This window comes from Lathamus discolor, chromosome 2 (assembly GCF_037157495.1).
Source record: "Lathamus discolor isolate bLatDis1 chromosome 2, bLatDis1.hap1, whole genome shotgun sequence".
Taxonomy (NCBI): domain Eukaryota; kingdom Metazoa; phylum Chordata; class Aves; order Psittaciformes; family Psittacidae; genus Lathamus; species Lathamus discolor.
In genome coordinates, this window is record NC_088885.1 from 75,861,911 (window position 1) to 75,883,454 (window position 21,544).

General features: G+C 41.4%; 1 protein-coding gene across 4 annotated transcripts in view; it reads right to left on the bottom strand.

Annotated features, from left to right (window-relative positions):
• Window positions 1-653: 653 nt before the first annotated feature.
• Window positions 654-21,544, bottom strand: part of CDH20 (cadherin 20) — a 34,878-nt gene continuing 13,987 nt past the window's right edge. For 2 of the 4 annotated variants that reach the window (XM_065667528.1, XM_065667531.1), the window contains 6 exons: window positions 17,277-17,530; window positions 13,624-13,760; window positions 11,015-11,136; window positions 9,086-9,203; window positions 2,918-3,169; window positions 654-1,406 (listed from right to left, as the gene is read on the bottom strand). In XM_065667528.1, the coding sequence (XP_065523600.1) occupies window positions 907-1,406; window positions 2,918-3,169; window positions 9,086-9,203; window positions 11,015-11,136; window positions 13,624-13,760; window positions 17,277-17,530 (1,383 nt within the window). In that variant the 3' untranslated portion in view covers window positions 654-906. Of the gene's footprint in view, window positions 1,407-2,917; window positions 3,170-9,085; window positions 9,204-10,048; window positions 10,057-11,001; window positions 11,137-13,623; window positions 13,761-17,276; window positions 17,531-21,544 lie in introns of all 4 variants that reach the window. The other 2 variants (XM_065667530.1, XM_065667529.1) reach the window with 2 other exon arrangements.

Below are 21,544 nucleotides of genomic sequence, written 5' to 3' on the forward strand. Positions count from 1 at the left end.
TTACCAAATATAGCTTTTTCTTTTTTAAAATTTATTTGGCTTTCATTGGTAGAATCTAATCTTCACATTTGGCACATGGAAGAGACATCTACAGTGCAAAAGAGGCAGATTTTCTGGTTTTGTTCTGAACAGTTTAGCGGAGTCACGGTTTTAAGGAGCCAAGAATACATTTATACAATCTTGATAGGAGATGGATTAGTGTTAACGCCAATGACTTACAGATCAGCCATTAAACTAGAGCAGAAATTCAAAGCCTCTTCCCCAGCCCTCTCAGCCAGGTGGAAAAAACCCCTCAGCCTTGTTTCTGAAGGATTATAAAAGGACTCCGTTACCAACAAAGAGAGAAGGTTTACTTTACAAAGAGCCCTCCGAGATTCCAGTTTAAATTTTCTGCTTTGTGGGATTTTTTTTCTTTTTTTTTTTTTTCTTCCTCTTGTTAGCAAGCAATTTTTTTTTTTTTTTTTCCTTTTTAATGGGGGAAAAATAACTGGTGGGGAACAGATTTTCTCTGCTGGCAATTTCTTAGTGAATTGGAGATTACAGTTGGAGTTCATAGATCTTTGAACCCAGAAGTACAGAGCTCAGTAAGCTGCCGTGTACAAGGGAGAGAGAAAGGGAGAAAGAGAATAAATGTCATTATATTCCAGCTGTGGAGCTTTCCAATTTTGCTGTATGAAACAGGAAAAAACTTTCTTCCTTCTGCTTCCCACTGTTTCACAAATGTGACTTAATTTAACTGAGTAAAGCTGATCCAGAGAGACCTTCATTCGCCTTCTTCCCATTCTCATCCAAGCACCGTATTGCTATTTTTTAGGAGGCCTCACTCATGTCCATGGATGCATTTGATGAGAATGGACCTAACTGGACGCCGTTTTGCATGGAAACCCCTCTGCCATTCCTCATCTGTTACCACAGAGCCCCGCTGCTGTCCGTGGCACCGTACATCTCGGCCAGCTTTTTGAAGCATGGCCCCCAGTCTGTCAGGTAGTCGTAGCTCTGGTCTGAGTCTGTTGTCACCGACTGTAGGGAGCTGAGCGACTCTGCCACCGAGCCATTCCCTTCAAACATGTACGTCTGGAGGGAGTCGAAGGGAGGCGCCCACAGGTCCATGTCAGCTTCGTACAGCTTAGCAAGCACATAGTTGTGGACGTTGTTGTCCATGACACACGCCTGAGGCACGTATCGGGAGAGGCTCTCTATTTCAGGGAGCATGTCCTGCCGGTTTTTCACCACCAGCTGGGCCTCCCGTGGGTTCCACATGGCAGCGATATCGAAGGCCTCTGTGTCCTCCTCCCCGCCACCCTCGTCGTCGTACCTGACGATGTTCTCGTGGATGTTCTCCTCCTCATCGATGATGTATGGCTGCTTCCGCTGGCGCCGCATGGAGAGGATGAGGAGAACCAGCACTGCAGGAGGCAACAGAGAGACATGGGGCCATCAGTGGAGGGGCAGATCTTACGAGGGCTTTAGACTCTCTGCTGCCCTCTTTTCCCCTTCATGAGCTCAGTCAGTCCCTTGGATTTAAAGAGCTGTGGTGTTTGCAGGTGGGTGGTGTAGCAATCCTACAACCCCAAGTCTAATTTAGTAGGTCCTGCTAATCTGTCTCTTTTCCCACCTTAATTCTTAACTCTGAGTGACAAGGCATGTATACCCACTCGTGCTTGTGATACACTATAGCAATACTTGAGCTACTTTTAAGTTAGCCAGATAAGACAATCAGTAACAGTTTATCTGCAGTGGCACACAGCTCCATAGAGATACTTTCTTTCCCTGCTGTGTAACCGGCTTTTGCAGCCTGCTTGCAGCCCCCAGCCTGAGGTCTGACTCTTTGGCTTGGGGCTGCACGTTACATAGACGGATGGTGCCAAGGCACCATGGTGGTACGTTTGCCTACACAGCAAAATGCAGAGCTAGCCCTTTGGTCTCCTCCAAAGCTTTTTTTTTTTTTTTTTTTTTTTTTTTTTTATTTTATCTGCAGTCTTCTCTCAGCACTGCTGTGCTGGTGCTCATCATCCTCTCCGTGCTTCTTAGCATGGGGACAAATGGTCATACAAGCACCAGAGCCCTTTATTATTGAAAATGTGCCATCAGCTGGTGACTGTATTTCCAGGGCTAGAACTCAGCAAAGGTTTTGAATGCTGAAATTTCCACCTGAGGTACCTAGGCTCCTTTGAACAGCCAGACTTGAGACACTTCTAAAGAATTTTTCCTGTATCTTACTCCACTGTTCCTCAAACGTGTCCCCTGAAATTTAAGGGAATGTGTGTTTTGAACTAATATCTCATGACTCAAGAGAGTGAATGAGGGCAGTGCTAAAGTTCTTTTGGTACCAACAGCTAACAGGGGACGTAGAAAGTCTGGGCAAGAAAGGAATTAAGTTTATTTGTAGAGACAGAACACATGCAAGATGCCCAGCCCTTTTATAGCAGCATAGGCACCATTTTAATGTAGTGCCTCAAGGAAAATGTATGGAGGTGGGAATATCTCCTGTCAAAAGACAAGAGATGGAATAGGGCTTACCATTCCTGTTTCCTGTGAGAGCACATGATCAAGAACTGCTGAGGATGAGAAAGTAATCTGTCCCCACCCACAGCTCTCAGGACATCCTCCTGGCATACCTCTTCAGGAAAGCAGGGTGATATTAGACACCCTGGCACTTTGGCATCTGTCAGAAATATTTGCAGGCAATAGTTTTTCCTCATTCCTACACCCCAGAGTCTGAAGCCATATGCAGCTGACTATACCTTATGGCCATCTGATCCTTGATTTGGCCTTTTCAGTATTTGTCTACATATAATATATACATATACATAGATGTGTGTGTGCATGTGTATGTGCATCCTTCACCTTTGGTTGATCAGCAACCCCCTGGCCAGAGCTGAAGAGTCTGACCTTTCCTAAGAAGCCAAGGATTTACCGAGCAGGACAAAGACGCAGGCAAGGATTGCAATGAGTGCCCCTCTGCTCAGGCTGACGGGGAGGACATAGGCCTCTGCATTGCAGGACATCACCATGCCGTCATCATCGCAGCTGCACACGTGCACAGTCAGCGTGCCTGTGCTGCTCAGCACGGGGCGGCCGTTGTCACTGATCAGGATGGGGAGGTAAAAGGTGTTCTGCTCATGTTGTCTGAAACCAGAGCGCCTCGTCAAAATCCATGCCGTGTTATCTGAGGGTAGAAAATAAATGGAGAGAAGAGCTTACATGTAGAGCACATGAATTCAGCAGAGAAGGAAGGTTAAAAAAATCACCCCTAGACCCATACATATATTCGTCTTCTCTCTTTTTTTCTTTGGTTTGTATCAGTTTGTCACAAATCAGCATTTTGCTTCTGCCTCCATTATTACAGTCTCTTCTCAGGCCACAGCTCCAAACCTGCAAGGCATACACACCCTAGGAGCTGCTTTTACCTCTTCCAATATAAAGTGCTCAGAGCAAACTCAGAGCCTCCAGATTTAGCTAGAAGAGCTTTCAGAAGGCAAGACAGAAACAAACAGCTGAAGGAAACTTGTTGTCCCTGTTTGTTCATGCTCAACATCTTTCATAGACCTCGCTCTTAAGCGCTGGCACTGTTTTGGAGATGCTGGTGTATAACCCTTGTGGACATGTTAAGGTACTTTTCATGTTTTTTGATATATGGCATGGTCATCTGCTTGAGTCAACAAAAAGACAAAGGAAAAACCAGATTGCTATTCTAAAGCAGCAACGAGTTGAAAACTTGCAACTAAACATTTTCTTCAGTGCAATACATGCAATTTCATTGGCACTTTTGCCATTGGAAGAAGCCAGAATGCTTTATGTCACCATTGTCAGAATTATTCTGCTTTGATATGACCATTCTGTTTCATTTAGTGTGACTGCCTGTTTTTTTATATAAATCAAAAAGAATCAAAGTGATGCTGCTGAAAAAAGAGTAAAAGAGTGACCTAACAATCAGTTGCTGTTGGTCATTTCAAGCAAAATTCCTACCTTTGGGGCTTCTTCTCCATATTTAGCATCTTTTTTAAAATGTCAGAATTTCCCAGTGGCATTTGGATTCCTGCCTACCCTCTCCCTCAAATTCCTCAGACTGCACCATATTTCCTAATGAGAAAGAAACTGAACTCAGGGATTTGTTCTTCTCATTTCTCATCACAGGAATGCCTAGGCAAAATCTTTGGAGATCAGTGATGATTTTTTGGTGCTGACTTTCAAGCTTCTTGGCCTCAGAGACTTTTGGAAATCATAAGACTGGATGTCTCCAATGTGAACTGGGCCACCAGGGAGTCAGAAGGAACCTGCAGGAAAATTGGCCCTTCTTACAAACATGTCTGCAAATCTTGGTCCAGCAATGATAAATGGGGAACACAGGTAATTTTTCTCTTTGGCAGACCCACCTGACCTGACCCCATGCAGTGATGCTGTGGGATTTTGGGAGCTGAGTTTCACGCAGTTTCTTTTACTCCTTAGTTTTGTTTCCTGTTTCCTTGGTTCAAAAGAGGCCACAGTCACGCCGCCTGCATCTCCAGGTTGTTACCAACGTACATATGCTAAGCCTGGAAATGCAGGATGCCAACTGGCTGTTCCCAGGTGGGTTGGCACAAAGCAGCTGCAACCCAGAAATGGCAAGAAACCTGATCACAAGCACACTGTAGAAAAACCCCAAAATGTCCAGAAGGGATTGTTCCACTTCCTTGTTATTTCCCTATCAATTTACTGCTAAAATTATAATCTTGGGTTATTTTCTTCAGTGCAGAGACTCAGGTTGCATGCAGATAAATCAGCTGTATTATCTGCTGTAGTCTGAACATCAGAAATGATTTGATGGCTTTTAGGAATGAAATCAGGAGTGTTATATACAACTGGCTATGGAATATAAGCAAACTCAAGCTAGACTTACTAGACTTGCCTGCTAGACTTAAATTATGCTCAGAATTCCGTATTCTGTGTTGAAAATCTTATGGCATCATATGGTACTGGTGCCCATACCCTTGGGTTTTTTATGTGCTCTCTAGTATGTGCTCTCCAGCTATTAATACCAAGTCTTTTCAACACTGGGCTTGTTCTAGCATAAGAAAAAGCAGCCCAAAGGGCAGAAAATGGCCAAGTGCCTGCATTTATGCTGTGTCAATGGAAATGTCTGAGTCATCTCAACTGTGTACTAATTTGGTTGCTTTTGTCTTTCCTGGGTGAAAGACTCACTCTCTTTAAGCTGACTTACTTACAACAGGAGTAACAAATTCTATTCTATGTCTAGGTGACAAAAAACCTTCATCTTATGTGAAATTGCTCTTTGTGAATTAAAAAAAACTTCATTATCCTGAGCTGATCATACTTTGCCTGTAAAAGAAGTCAAAGGCAGTAAACCTGGCTGAAGCTGTGCAAAATCAGCTAGTGAGAGATCTCAAGTGTTTTTAACCATAACTTTTTCTTTTCAGGCCAAAACCAAGTCTCTATAGTCAAATAATAATAATAATTTTATATATATATATATATGATTCTATGATTCTATGATTCTATATATACATACATATTTTTGCTGCGATATGCTGAACCTATCACTCACATCTTAAATGTTCTTCGTGATAAAATTCTCTTGGTGACTCTCAGCATTACGTTTCATCCCTTTGTTTTGTTCTGCTTTGCAACAGTCAGGCATCATCCCTAAAGAATCGCTCTACCTGTTACTTTGCAACTGCAATATGTTGGTGCCAAAGCTTGTTGTGTGACTCATCAAAAGCTAATGTGATCTGATGTACTACTGCAGTGTGAAGGACATGCTGGGATGTGGTGCAGCATGGCAGAAAAAGGAATACGCAATTTTCTTCCAAATTTGATATCTGCTAAGCCTCAGCCACCAAGAGAAGAGGGCTTGTGAGGACATGGAAACCCCATTATATAAGAAGGAAAAAAAGGCAAGCATGATAAGAATGCACAACATTTTTGCATCACAGCTTCCAACACAGCTTCTTTGGTGCACAGAAGGCTGGATAGTAGCACTTAGCTACAGTGCTGAGCAGAGATACTGACTATCACAGCATAGCTGGTCCTGTGCCTGTGTCATTAGAAGGAGGTGAAAACTGTACTTCCTGCAGGCATACAGGCTGATGTCTTTATGTGGTTGTGAGAGCAAGCCGTGGAGCATCTCATTCCTGCAGCTTTCTGCCCCACTGAAAGTGATGTACCTCCCTGGCGAGGTTAGGGGAATTAACCACTGTGTAGGTCCAAACACTGAGATCAGGGCTAACCACCACCACCTCTTACAAGAAAGGCTTGTTTTCTTTCTGTGTGCATCTGTACAAGAACTGGGGATGGTTAGTACAGAACTTCTGTTAGATTTTAAAACCTAATTGTGATAATTATGAATATAGGGAAACATACAAATAAATATTTCAGCCAGAGTGGGAGAAAGAGCACAAGGAAGCAGGCATCACAGATGCCACTGGCTTCAGGAAGAGGTCACGTTTTTTCTTGGGGATTTTCAAAACACTGCTTTTGCTCTCTGCTGAAGTGTGAGGTAGACCGCGGTTTAAGGGGAGGAACAAACAGCCCAGGATTTTCTAGGACAAGTTTAAACGCAATGGGGAGGACTGCCAGAGGCTTCTAATGATGGCCCCAGCAGTGGTATGACACTGATACCTGCACCCATGAAAATGTCTGCTCTCTTCATCAGTTCACCCAAAGATGGAGGCCAGCAGTTAAGGGTCAACAGAAGATCAGCTCAGAGTTTAATCAGGAAATGCAGGAAGATTATTTTGTTCATCCTGTTCTTACACCAAGCCTCTTTTGCCAAGTTTTTCCTAGCATAATCTCAGTAGATTTAGAAGCAGGCAAAGATGGCTTGACAATATCCTACATGAGTAACCAAAGAGACGGGAGACTCCAGCTCAATTCCCTGCTTTATCACACATATCCTACAAGGCCTTGGGAGGTCATTTAGGCACAGATCTTTGTAGATGCTCACATGTCTATCTCCCACTGATTTTACTGAGCTCAAAGGGAGCTAGGCGTGTAAGTAGCTTAATTTCTTTTTGCCCTGGATCCCCGACTGTAAAAATGGAGAACAATAGGATTTCTCTGTCTACCAGAGATATGAGGAGAATAAATAGACTGAAGAAGTTCTCAGAGACTAAAATGACAAAGGCCAAAGAAATATGTAAAACAGCTCATCAGAATGCAAAGTGTGATCTATCTGTTGCTAGTATAAATCAAGGTTTCAACTGTGCCAGGAAGGCTGTATGTTTTGCAGTTTCTCCTACTGCTATATTGGACAACCAAGTAATCAGCACAATTGCAAATCTTAATAGTGCCTTCCTGCAGCCTGAGAAACATTGCTGTCTTCTGTTTACATGTGGAGGCTGTGACTAGCAAGGAGGGTTCTGTTTCTTGTCTTGCCACCCTGTGACATACAATATAGCTACCCCCTCTGTGACTATGCCATATGATTTATGTAGTCCTTAGTGGTCTCTAGCTGAAAATATAAATATAAATTATTGTTACTGAAACGACTACTGCACTCCAAATTGCTGAGGCACTAAATTAATCCTTAATGTGTATATTTCAAATAGTCGGTGGTTTAATAATTCACATTTTTTATTTCAGGTCTGTAACCAATAGTACTCTAAGCTTCTTGTGCTGTATATCTCTGGAAAACTGGTATTTTACAGAGAGTGGGAGGAGCAGCCATTCAGTCATTGCTGTCACTATAAATTATCACAAGTATGGCCTTGGACAGAAAAAGTGCATCTGATGCTGAGAATTTGTTTCTTTTTTTAGAACAATGCCTTGAGGGTGAAATGAGCCTAGTTTGCCAAATGTTTTAGCAATAGTTGTGTTTTATTTGTTCACTTATTTTGGCAATATATATTAAAAAATAAAAAGAGTGGGAGAGAGATTTGGATAAAAATGCAAGAAATCATGTGTGGAGGCTTCAGGGACACTATAGAAAGAAAATTGGGTTTGGGATGAAAAAACATTAGCGTGCAGTATAGCAGGATTCCAAACTTTGCAAGTAGCATGTTTTAATAGATGTTTGCAGGGGCTTCTTTGTTAGCCTCTGCATTGCTTTTTCATATGCCTGCAGAGGCACAGATAGGGCTTATGGAAATCTGTGCGACAAGCAGGCAAGTGTGGGAGCAGGGGCAGGCATGATGCTTGGAGACCAGCACAGATGCTGCAGGTGGCCAGTCTTTCTGCCCATTTATTCTGAAATAGCTTGCTGATCTGCTGTACTTTACATACTAAACTCCTACTGAAATCCAGCCCCTTCATATTGGCTTTCAAAGCTCTGCACCAGGTCACTCAATGTCATCCCTCTTTGTGGATCTGACCTAAGCACTAGTATCTGCCCGTGGAGATCTATCAGCAGCAGTCATGCAAAGGCTTGCCACAGCGGGGCTTTCCTGCAGGCTGTAAACCTACCAAAGCTTCCCCAAAAGAAGTAAATTCAATTGGTTAGGACACTCACGTGCCAGCACTTTGCCAGGAGTCTTCCACTGGTGTTTCAGTTTATACTTAACAGATCTTACACAGACTTTAAGGTGTATGCTGTTATCCTCCTAAGGCTCCGCACACCCTTCCCTATCTCCTACCCTTTCCTACAGAAATGAGGATGTAAAATAGAGGGAGAAAAAAAGTGCTTGGGGGAAAAGACTAGAACAGTACTAGAACCTTCCCTTTCTGTGCCTGGGAGAAAACATGAAAAGTACAAAACCCCAAAAAGGAACAACATAATTCCCTTCAGATATGCCTCCTAGTTCCAGTTGCTATCCTACCTTTAAACATCTTTTGAATTAATGCAATTTCCACTCTGTTATCCAAGATGCCTGCAGCCTGGCCACAAGATCTGAATTTGCACAAGACACTGGCACATTTCATCGAAGAAGAAAAAAGGGCCTATTTCTAGAGAATATTTATAAAGAAAAAAATACCATATAACCTTCAAGTGTATTAAGTAATGTCATTTTATTGCTGCCTTTAAGGAGCAGGTGTCACTTGGTATTATTCGAAATGGCAGTCTTATCACACAGTGTAAGTCATAGCCTCTCAAGTCCAACTCAAGCATTAGAAATTAGAGTATATAACTGTCTGTGTCCACTCTGATTACCTTGATTGTCCCTTAGAGTAAAGTTGGGGTTGTTGGCTGCCTCCGGAGCCAAGCTGTAGTAGAAGTGCTGACCATCCTGTGGGTCATCCCTGTCGATGGCGCTCACTGTCTGGATCAGCTACAGGGTATGATAACAAAGCAGAAACAGTAAAAAGCAAAATATATATAATATAAATAAACAGATATCATATACATTTATATATATAAGCAAATGGAGCATTTGAATGAAACTGTCTTGCAGATGTACAGTAGATAAATCAAAGAGACTCAAAACCTTGCAGGCTTTATATATTTTGCTATGCTCATGCAAACCACATTTAAACAAAGGAAACAGTTGGTTTGCTTCAAATAACAGACACTTTTCTCTCATGCATCCCTGTCTTCTGTTGCACATTTATTTTTTCAGGGTATTCAGAAGACTCACTGTTCATTAGAGAGCTTGTAAGAAGTCCATGCTTATTTTCAACTTCATTTTGCAGGTAGAAAAGGACATCAGGTTAATTATCATTCTTAATTTTAAATCAATTAAATTCTTTCCAAGTTATCAATGGAAGAGAGAAAAAGAAAAGGCAACCATACAAACACTGCATGTGCAATATATAACATCATGGAAAGAAATGAAGACAATGTAAAATCCAGAAAGAGATTTGCAGTTCACCTATAGGCTTAGTAAAGTAGGTCTAACAGCTTGAAGCACAGTGAGCTATAGCTCTGTCTGAATAAACATTCTGACATTTTTTTAGACAAGGAATAAATCTTCACCTGGATTTTTGCATTCAAAAGTTATTTTTGAATTCAAAGGCAAATGACAGACCCATAAAGTCTTGTTCACCACCTTAAAAACTATTTCATAACTTTTCAAAGAGTGGAAACAGAAGCTGTCTTAGTTTAAATTAGAGTGCATTTCTCAGAAAACTTATTATTTAGGACACTCACCTTTCAAAAGCAGGAAAAAAAGTATACAATGATTTCTACTCCCTGTATTTTTAAGATCCTCTGTAAATAAGGGAGATGAAATTATCCTATATGTGATAGTTGTGAGACAGTTGCCCCAGCAGTGAGTAGCTATTTCATTCTGCGTCACAGCAAGCTGGAAGAAGCTTCAGTGAACACACGGCAATATTACTAGCATAATTTTTCCTTCACAAATCATGAGTGATGTGTCTATATGTTTAAACTATGCTAGTCAGGTTTGCACTAGGATCCACTGTGGATCCTGGGTGGCAAAGCACCCAAGTTGTCTCCCTACAAGCAATCAGCAGTAGAGCTCACACCAGCTCCAGCAAGAGAGAGATCATGTCCATCTGTGACAAACACAGACCTTGTTCAGGGGGTTTAATGGGCTTTTAGAAGGGAGAGGAGCAAAAAGGGCTTCACTGCTTGCTTAGAGGTCCTGGTTTAGTGTGTGGAGAGGGAAGACCTGTGTTGTCCATGACTCTCTGTCCCAGCAAAATGAGTTCGGCTTGGCTCCCCTTTGAAGCTGATGTAGTTTGTTGTGCTCAAATCCCACAGGCCCAGGGTGCTTAAGGCTCTTATAAATAGGGTCTTTTAACAGTAAGCCTTTTCTGCCACAGGCAGGGCATTTCTCATGGCATTTCTCATAACACTTCTCTCTTTGTTGCTGCTACTGGACACACTGGATGTTTGCCCGATGGCACCTGCCCAAAGGAAGGCTTAATTTCAGCCATGAAGCGTATTGTGCAGTGACCCTGGAAACTACTGAGGGAGAAAAAAGAGGTGCTATATATGCTGCTAATCCCGGTGTGATGTACTTGCCTTTGGAAAGCCTCACAGACAGCCGTTGACCAGAGTTCAGGTGAAATGTGTGGTTAGCTGAACCCTCTTTTCAATGTTCACCCTTTCTGACATGCTGCCTTTGTGTAGGACAGCATTCCCTCCCCAGCCCCTGGCATTACCAGTGTTTCTCACCTGCCCTGCTTTGGCATTTTCACAAACGAAAGCTTCATAAAACCTTGCAAACTCCGGCGCGTTGTCATTCACATCCAAGACTTTCACTGTCACAGAGACGCTGCCCACCTGAGAGGGGTTGTCTGGAAGGAGGAGGCACAACGTAAAGAAAGGCAGTGTACAGGAAGGGGAAGGGGCTGCTCCTCACCTTGCTTCAGAGGCAAAGCAGTTTTTTGGGTACTGACTCATGTTAATGGCATTTTCCCATGGGGAGCTGCGATTGCTTGTGGCTTGTGTGACTCAGAGTGAAGCTGCAAATGCATCTCTCCTAGCCCGGCTTCCCATCTGATCACATCTTTTTCAAACAAATTCCATGAAACTTCAACCTGGTTCGGTCCAGTGGGACTATTAACAAAAGTTTCAGACAATGCCCAGTATTTTTTTTTTTACTGTCCCTTTATTGGGCAATAGTATTTGTTAAGCCTCTCTGCTGGTGGCACAAATTAGAAAGGGACTCTTTTAAGGATAGGTTTGTGATTCAGATCTCGTTGAAAATGGTAATTCTGCAGTTTAGAATTTGCTCAGAATTCATGTTCCTTGAACTCACGAATGCTGTCAAAGTTTTGTTACTTTGTACAGATGGGGTTAAAATGTAGTAAGTAACACATGAAATTGTACAGAAAAGCTTTCACTGAAGCTTAAAATTGCAATGAAAATTTTGCATTCTGCGTGCCATCGTTTGTGATATTTCTGTCCCACTGGTTCATTAGCTTTCTTTGCCAGTATATCCATACATCATTTCACATATCTTCACAATTTCCAAACTAAGTGGCCACAGAATTCTTTTTTACTGTGTTTTTTCCCCCAAACATATTTTTTCCTTTATTTAATTACAAAACACTAAGCAGAATGGAAAAAAAAAAAAATTCATTATTATGAGGTCAGAAAAGGTGCAAAAATCCAGAAAATTCTTAAAAAAGAGTATTCTCATCTTCTTTTTCACCATACCACTTCGTGCATTTATCTCCAAATAGATCTCCCTTTATAACAAGAAGTGATATGTTCATATAAACAATAGAGAATTTTCTTATACCGTGGAATTTTCTTAAATGTTCAATGTACCATATCCGTAACATGTGTCACATTGCATCATTGAGATAATACTCTTACGCTATATTGTTTCTCCCTAATTTATAAGTTAATCCTTCATCTTCCCACATATCCATACATATCTTTCTAACACACCTATCATTGTGTCAGATGAATCTCTGCGTTTACACTCTTAGCAATATTGATCTAACTTTTTAAAGTAGGAGCTTTATTCAGGAGTGCACAACTATGACATTTTTGCAGGTATTCACTAGACTAAAACACTGTGTTGCACACGTACAGATCAAAACTGACAGAGGATTGATGGAGGATGAGTCAAAGGAAAGACATGCCTTCATATTGCTCTCACCCTTGAGTGCTGCTACAGGGGCAGCTTTTACAGACTTGTGTGTGTATTTGGATTTACATGGAATTGCAATGGCTACTGGTGACTGAAAATAAAACTCGCATCAAAATGGATGGGGGGGAGATCCTATCATCTTGCCAACTCCTCACTAGTAAAAAGGGGGCAGAAAAACATCATGTTATGGAACAGCCTGCAAACGTGGCAGAGTCATCCTGACTGAAACCTTCTCTTTGCTAACCTCGAGTTGGCTTATGCATTTTTGGGCAAGCTTCTTGAAACTTTTTTCTTCTCAAACTGCCCTATATCTCTGGTACAGCCTGAATGTGCAGGGAACTCTCTCAGACATGAGGAATGATGCTGCTATTGACAGCAAGCTTCTGAAAAGCTGCTGCCCCTCAGCAGATGCACTGAGATCCTGAGCAAAAGCTATATGGACCAGATATTTCTGGTGAAGACTGGGTGAACCCTTTGTTTGTTTATATACCCCAAACTCCTTTATGAATCTCACATCTGTTAGTATTTCAAACTCAGCTAAATTTTTCATAGAGACACTACGAAATAATCAGCATCTCCTTGCTCTCAAAGCCTAGGTAAATGTTTGGAACAGATGAATCCTGAGCTGAGTTTTAGTTCATTGTAAAACCAAAATGCATAACGAGTTTAGCATTCTGGCCCAAATTACTTATGGAGCAAACAGATGGTAATGACCTTTACTTGCTGCTGAACCAGAGCAGATTTCAACTGGTGACCTGGTAGTGCAGGATCACTTCTGCCTACCAGTCCCTGCACCACTCAATCCTCTCAGGTAGGACTGGCAGCTCTGGCATCTGTGCAGCATATACAACATCTGCTTTAGCTGCCTAGCCCTTCTGAAGAGACAAAACTTTTGCAGAAAGACATCAGAAAGAGTTTTAAATAAATCCCTGGAACACTAATGAATTGGAAAAGCAGCGCTTTGCATTGAATTGCCAAACTCTACTCCTCCCACCATCCTGTAAAAGGAAGCACAAAAAATAAATAAAATGCAGTATTTGCTTGTCAATGTCAGAAAAGTAATTCAGTTAACACAGCTTCCTACTCAGTGCATAAGAACATGTGAACTGCTGAATCTGTCTCTCAGCCTGCTTTGTCTATTATATCTTTTTAATCTATGTACAGTTTGCATTCTCCTTACTCAGCTCCATGGCCAGCACAGTGATGTTGTGCCAAGAAACGTCTTCCCGGTCAAGAGGTCTTGCAGTCATCAGTGCTCCTGATGTAATGTCGACATAAAAGAACCGCCCTGGATCACTGCTCCTGTCAATTGAGTATCTGCAAGGGTACATATCAGAAGTATTATGCAACCCTTGTGAAAACTGTGTGTTATAGCCAACAAAATACCCCAGCAATGGGAATAGTGTCATACCAGCAGATCCACATTCTTCCACAACCTAGTTATATGCTTCATTAGCTTGTACAGGTAAAGTCAGCTGCTCAAAAAACTAGTTCATGTGGCTAACAGCATTTAATGGTGAGTACTACTTGGAGCTGGAAGACAGGAAGATTTAGAGGAAGAAGCCTCAAAGCAAGGCACAGCTCAGCACAGGAACATCTGCTTTACAGAGAAAATCTGTCAGTGAGGAGTGTGATTTCTTTTTCTAAGCAAAATAATTATTCCCTTTCCTTGGGCACGGTTGAGACAAGATGAAAATTACTTTACTCAGCTCATTCTCTGAGCACCTTATGCTGACAAGGAGGAACTGTTCCCTTCCTTGCACTTTTGTATTCTCTCCTCCTTCAGGGGATTAAACTCCACCTGCATCCTGAATCATTCATACTGATTGAGCCATGTCAACTCAAGGGGATGATGAATGGCTTTTTCATATCATCCAGCTAGAAAAACAGCCCCTTCTGTGAGGTTGATGCATCATAATTGCTGAACCTGCCTGGCTAATATTATGTCAGTTTAATGCTGGGAATAAGCTTTTTGTATCCATGAGCAAGGAAATGTGGTGGTACCTGAAGGCCAGAAAACTTGGGCAGGGAGTCAGCGGATTGACAGCTGTCACTGCTGTACTCATTCAGTCAGAGTGACCATTTTGCAGGGTGTGTAAAATACTCAATACCCTTCATTGCATCACCTTGCTCTTAACAGCATTTTGCACGAGTTGCCTTCCTAGCTAACTATAATCATGGTAAGAGGTCCTTTGGCGAAAGCCACCCACGAACCTATGTAAATGTCACAGCCTAGAACAGAGCCCAGACTTATCCTCGTTTTTGCTGGTTCTTCCTTTGAAGTTGATGCAAAGCGAAAACATTAGTCATAACAGACTCTGAACAGGGCTTGTTCTTCTGAATTTTCTCCTTTCAGCACAAGTGCATTGACTGGAACAAGCATGCCAGCCTGATCTTTATATAGGAACTTATTAAACTGGGATATAAAATATTATTGAGCTGTGTTGTTGGAAAAATCTTTTACAATTTTTTTCCAGAAAAATCAAAGAAGATGGGATAGCAGGTTTGCTTCACTTTCCTTTCCAGTCCTTCCCATCCCTTCTTAAATAGATTTCTGAGGCCTTTGATTTATTTAGGAAATAAGTACGAGTATTCCTATATTTAGCTATAATAATTATTATTGTATGAGAGCTATAAAAAGAATTTTTCTCTGACAGTTTAAGGCCAACAAGTATCTGAAATTGAATATGGCTTTGTGATTAAGTGTTGAGGTATTAATTACAGGTGTCAAGAGGCACAGGTGCATGCAGCCTCTGTCTGGGTTCTCCATGTAAGTTCTCCTGCTAATAACACCTGCTCCTTCATACTTGTTTCCATTCTATTCTTTAGCTAATCTTCCTGAATCACTTAACAACAATCATGGTATATTTTCAGGCATTATAATTTCACTGTGTGAGAGTCCAGAAACTGGATGCTGGGAAAATGAGGATTTGAGAGTTCCCCCATGTTTAGTAAGCCCTCCCACAATGTGTCCTGGACTTTCCATACTGGCAAAAAATGGCAAAAGGAGGATCAGATCGCTGTTTTAATTTCTGGTGGATTTCAGCTTGCGTAACAAAACATGGGATTTTGGTTTTCTTATATTGCCTTGCCCTGTGCAAAGCGAATGCAAAGCAAGCCTAAAACACTCACAGAATGATACTGCACAAAGCTGTCATGGATGGAGTGGATCACATGACAGGCAAGGAGAACCAGATCTTAACACTTGTAGTTTAGATAGCATTATAAGTAATATTTACTCTTCTTTTTTTTTTTTCCTATTTCCTCTACCCCAACCGTTTACATTTGTATGTACTAGGTGTGGGGGAGGAAGGAGAGAAGGGAGGAAGGAGGAAAGAAAGGAAAGTGGGAGGGGCAGAAGCTGGTAAAAAAGAGAGGAAGAAAGTCAGGAAGGGACAGAGTTGCAAAGGAGTCTGTGAATATTTGCAATTTTTTTTTTTTTTTAATTGTAATGCATCTCTGGTGATGCATTCTGTGCTTTATAGAGTGCTGTTTCATCAAGGGTAGTCACTGGAAAACTCTGAATAAAACTAAGAGCAACCTCATTAAAAATAACAATGAACACTTCTGCCTTCTGATAGTCCGCAGAATTACTCTTACACTGTTTTAAGCAGATTAGCACAAAACTGTTTGCACTGCAGTGTTTGGATAATGCTAGACAGTAATCAGCAAAATAGGATGCAAGTGAAAAAAAGTTTAGGGTAATGAAATTGTGATGTAGACAGTATAATAGTTTTATTGAGGAATTTGAGACAATATCATGAGAAGTATGATAACCTTATAGCATAGAAAAGACAGGTATATTAAGATAGCAGAGATGAAAAGCTAATTAGAGCAGCAACACAGGATATGAGATCATTAAGAAGAACAGGTTCTGTGTCTGCTCCGATCTCCTATCTGAAGCCCAGAGCTGCTCATAGAGATTTAACTTTCTTCAAAAACTCCAAATATTTGATGTATCCACTCCCTCCTGTATTTCCCATGCCTGTTCCTGAACACAGACAATTCAGAAGCTGGATTGACCCAAGGTTAGGCAAACTGCAGCTCAACACCCAGAGTGTTTCTCAGATGAGAGAAGCAGCCAAGCTGCTGGGATTAACTTGCAGTCACTTGGAGCTTCTGCAGGTTGTGAAAATTAGTATGTGTGCTGGCCTCGGAGAAAAACGATCTTCTCTGATAAACTGGGCTGACTTGGCAGCTACTATGGAACAGAGCGCTGTGATCACACATCTGCTCCTTTGTCTCCCTGCTGAGTTGCAGCTACAAAGCTCCCATGGCTGTAAATACACCTTTACCTTTCTTAACTCCATATGGGAATATCTAGCTCTGCAGCTTTAACCAGGCACTATACAATTTAGTGGTTCATGAATATTTATTAGTACGCATTCAATCTAATCTAAAAGTAGCTGTGTATCTGACCTGTTGACAAAGGCAGGTTTTGAATCAGGAGGGGGAGAAAGGAGAAGTAAGTTGGTTACATTCCCCTCAGTATGGCAGCAGATTCTTAGTGATGTTGTCAGGTTTTGTGCCAGCAAAGGTATGACAGTATGCAGTTTGTTTTCAACGTATCCCGTCAGGACATGCCTGACCAGTTTTTTGCAATGCTAGATGCAGACGTTCTCTATACCACAGAAAAGCCAACGGTGAGCTCCTGCATTGCTTTGACAGTCATAGCAGAGCCCCTCAATGTGTGAGATCTGGTTTGGATACACTTACTGACAACTACTACTGGCTAAAAAAAGAGTGAGTTCCAGCTGTGCTCTTTCATCACTGCCTCACCTACTGTACATACTAGGGAGCACTCATGGGGGAATACGCAAAGACAGGGCAGACCTGATGGAGTTGTTGGTCACATCTGGGTCCTTGGCAATAATGGTCTGTATGGTGGTTCCAATCTCCACATCCTCAGGCACTTCCACAAAGTAGAAGCTGGGCTCAAACACAGGAGGTTCATCTACGTCCTCCACAGTGATGTGGACGGTGGTGGTGTCACGAAAGGGACCCAGGTTCAAGAACCTCATTTCCAGGTGGGGGTTGGCACCCTCTACTTTCAAGGTGTAGCTTTTCTTGCTCTCAAAACTTAAAGGCTGAGTAGGAAAAATACATCCAGCATTAGGCAAACTGAGCCCTATGATTTAGGACATATAAGTTTAATTTTCAGAAGTAAAGTTACCCTCTAATATAAACTGATGTTTCTTTTTTAAAGTAAATCTTCACTTACGTAATTTTTAATCATACAGCTAACAAAGGTAAATATTTGCAGACGGAATAAAAGTATTGAGTGAAAATAGTATTAAAAGTAGTACAGTATACATATTCTTTTTTTTTTTTTTTTAATTTGACAGTTGAACTGAACAAACCATAGAAATATTTGAAGACCATTTCAGAATATGTATTCTTTCATTCTTCTTGCTGAAATGAAAGTAAAAGCAGCCACAAGACCACTGTTGTGATTGGTACAATGTGTTTCATGTCACTCTGAGGAAAATACATGTAATAGACAGTACAGAAGCACCTGGAAATAAGTTAAATATGAAGAGTTGGTTCCTCAAAAATGGATCCAGTGTCAGGGACAGGGGTGCTCATACATGAGGCTGAGGTACCACTTAGCATCCTTTTTTCTCTGTATGGAGATCAGTCTCCTTTCCAGAGAGCCCTGTCTGCCATGCTGCTAAAAGGCTCCAGTGGGAGGAGGGGACATGATCAGCCTCTTTTGTGGGATCCTGTTCCAGTTTTTATCAGTAATCCATCCTTCCTAGAACCTAGAAGTGGGGTTTTTCATGTCCACTCAGTAAGTATTCTAAACACAAGTTCACAATCCAGGTGCGCTAAGTGCTAGGATTTGAACCTCCTCCCTGCCTATAGTTTAATTTCAAAGCATTATGAGGTACCCCTGACCTTTTCCTACAGGAGCTCTTCTGGATAACATACTCAGGTATTATTTGAAGCAAGGAGTGGGAATAGCTATTTAAAAAAAAATATTTCCTGAAATAATGAATAAAGGGGGGTAGCTTCCTCTGTTAGTAGTTTCATGAACTTGATTTCCCATTTAAATAAAACTACTCAGTTTGTAAACATGGATATAGAAATAATTAATGCTAATAATGGACCTCTCAATAAATACATTTTTAATCTCCCTTCTCTCTTCTTTTTACAGATCCCCGAAGAAAATAAGACCTCTCGAAAACCTGCTTATAACTAAATAAAGAATTGCATATTTAATGTACAAATCACCAGTCTTGATAAGAGATGACTAAAAGCATCTGACAAACAGAATGACAGTATGGAAGGATCAGTCTAAAATATGCAAAAAAATTTAACTAGGTGAGGTACAGCTTACAGACGACAGAGTCATACTTCCCAAGTTGCAGTTGGAAGTTACAAGCAATGTGGCTAGATGGTCACAACCCTTTACTTGTGTGATCTGGGGAGTTTCAATGCTGAAAACCAGCAAAACTGGTTCCCCTTAGCTGGAAGAGATCTTGATCAAGACAACTTTGTACCAGGAAAGAAATGGCCAAATTCTCGGGGTTGCCCAGTGGGACATACTCCTTTCTGTTGCATTAATGACTTTCAAAACATGTGGCTTGAGCATCATGTGTGGAACTACCATGCACAGCCTTATTTCATTTGGACTATAGTCAGATCGCTGCTGTTGTTCCCATCCAACACCTTTGCTTTTCTTGGTCAGCTCTTTGTTTTTGAAGACCCACCACCAGACTGTGACAAGGAGATGGGCAGGAAAATAATGAAGAAAGAGGATGCCAAAGCAACTGGAAGTCAAAACTGCAAAGATCATTCCCGTAGCACTGAAGTCCTCCTTGGCCTTAGCCAGCTGAAATCCATCTCTTTTCTGCCCTGCTCAGTAACGCAGTCAGCCAGTTCTGCAGCCATGAGGTGTGTATTAGTTTAAGCAATATCAGCATAAGTTTCACATGCTCAGGCATGGCAGAAGTATATCCTATGGGCCTCAAAACACACCCTAAATTCAATGGAGGCTTCAGTACTTCTCTACTGCCACAACAGCTTGTTTCTTGAGAAGTGGAAACATTGCAGTGACATACAAAAGCTCATGCTTTTTCAGTAAAATTGCCAGTGCGATGTCCTCCATAAGAATGCCTGATGAAAGACTGGAGTTCCTGAAATTATAAACCTAAAACTCAGAATTCAGGACATGGAGGTGAGAAATGAAAACTGGAATGGGAATTGGTTTTCTTGTGCAGGGGAGATGACAGTCCAGTATTACCGGAGATGCTGTGCAGTGATGTAGTACAGACTGCGCAACCTGTGGCAGCAATTGTAGACAGATGAACTGAAACTTGCTCAGGCTGCCCTTAGTTCCACCTGGTAAATCAGTGACTACTGCAGGCATAGCATTTGTCAGCAAAGATTTATCTAGATCTACAAACGTATTATCCATTACTGAAGAGCTGTTATGGTCTACCAGTTGCATATTTTTGCATTGTAAAAATAGCAATAAAATAAATTCACATGATCAAGCAACACTTATAGTCCATCTGTCAAGGAATGTGCAATGCAAAGCTGCCTAAACATATATTAAGAAAGAGGCCATTATATTTCATGGTTTCTCAGAAAACTGCATGAGAAACACTGCATGTACACTAATAAGCTAAGTTGTAAAAAGAGCAGTTAAATCACAGAAACACTTACTAGCTATAAACCCGAACTACATTATGAAAAGACATAATCACCTGGAATGATCAAGTTAGACAAATGAGATAAAGCAAACAAGTGTGCTAGGCAATCATATTTTTGATGCTTCTGCATTCAGACTCCCTCAGTTTGCCCTCTTCATCAGCCATGGCTTTCTCTTCAGAGATCCTTTCATGTGCTAACGCCTCAACATCACTGCCCCCCTCAGTTTCGTCTTCCACAGGTACGTTCAAACGTCTTTCCAACAGTGGTACCATAGGGAGGGCGAGCGGGTTGCCTTCTACAAACTGGGCATTATAAAACACAGCTGAGAGGAAAGGCAACCAGTGGAAACCTCTCCTCATCCTCGTCCTCCTTTCCCCAGTGCTGGGACAGACACCGAGAGATGTGCTGTGCAGGAGGGATTTAGCAAGAGCTGCTGTGAGAAGTGATTGACCAGGGAGGAAACACTGGGCTTGGTCCTGGCTGAGTGACCCACCACCCTGCTCCTATGGGCAACGTGGCAGCCCAGGAAGGGAGAAGGGGGAAAACCATCACTGGAATGACTATCAGCCTCACAGGCAGGGAGCTTGGAAAGAGCTGTAACTCTCAAGGAGGTGATCAACATTTTTGGGATTAGTGGGCTGAGGTAAGTGGCCACAAGACTACAAGCAGTGGTCTTATCTGCAACTGTAAATTCTGACATTTTGATGGCCATGATAGAAGTGTTAGCTATTTTGCTCGCAAAATCTGTCTAGAAAAATGAAAGGGGAAAGTTTGCTTTCTTTCAAAGAAGATTTCATTCTGGGTTTAGAAATTCTTTCTCTGTCTCTCTCCCCACTCTCCCCATTTTGATATTCAGTTGAATTATTTTTTTCTTAAGTGGATAAAAAGTTCAACTTTCCCAATGTTTTGCTATTGATAATCATTACAGAAAACTACAGGCATATCTAGAATTTTACAAACATTTATGTACTGAGCAGTGTGTACCTGATGCCAGTACATACCAGGTATGACTGATGCTGTAAGAGTTTATAACTCCTCCTCCTTACATAAACACCTAGTAGAACTGTATTCCTAATAACAAAAGTCAAGATTATTGACACATTTACTCCAAAGAAACAATTTTCGTTCATCAATAAATTAGTGAAAAATTACTTTAGAGATTGCAAATGAAAAATTACCTTAGAGATTACATTCAACCTCTATTTAATTCCAGCAAACTTATTTAACTTTAGGGACTAGTGCTCAGGAGAAATGTGACCATAAATACATGTTTAAATACTTTGCTGCAGGGCATAGAGTCTTGTAGGGTCAAATCTCTGCCATGTGTTGTTCCATTCTAGTGCACAATTTAATCCCAGGCTATTTAAATGAAGAACATACTTCCTTATTAGTACACTAGATACGCTTAGGCAGAAATACGGTTATAAGTTCATAACGTAGAA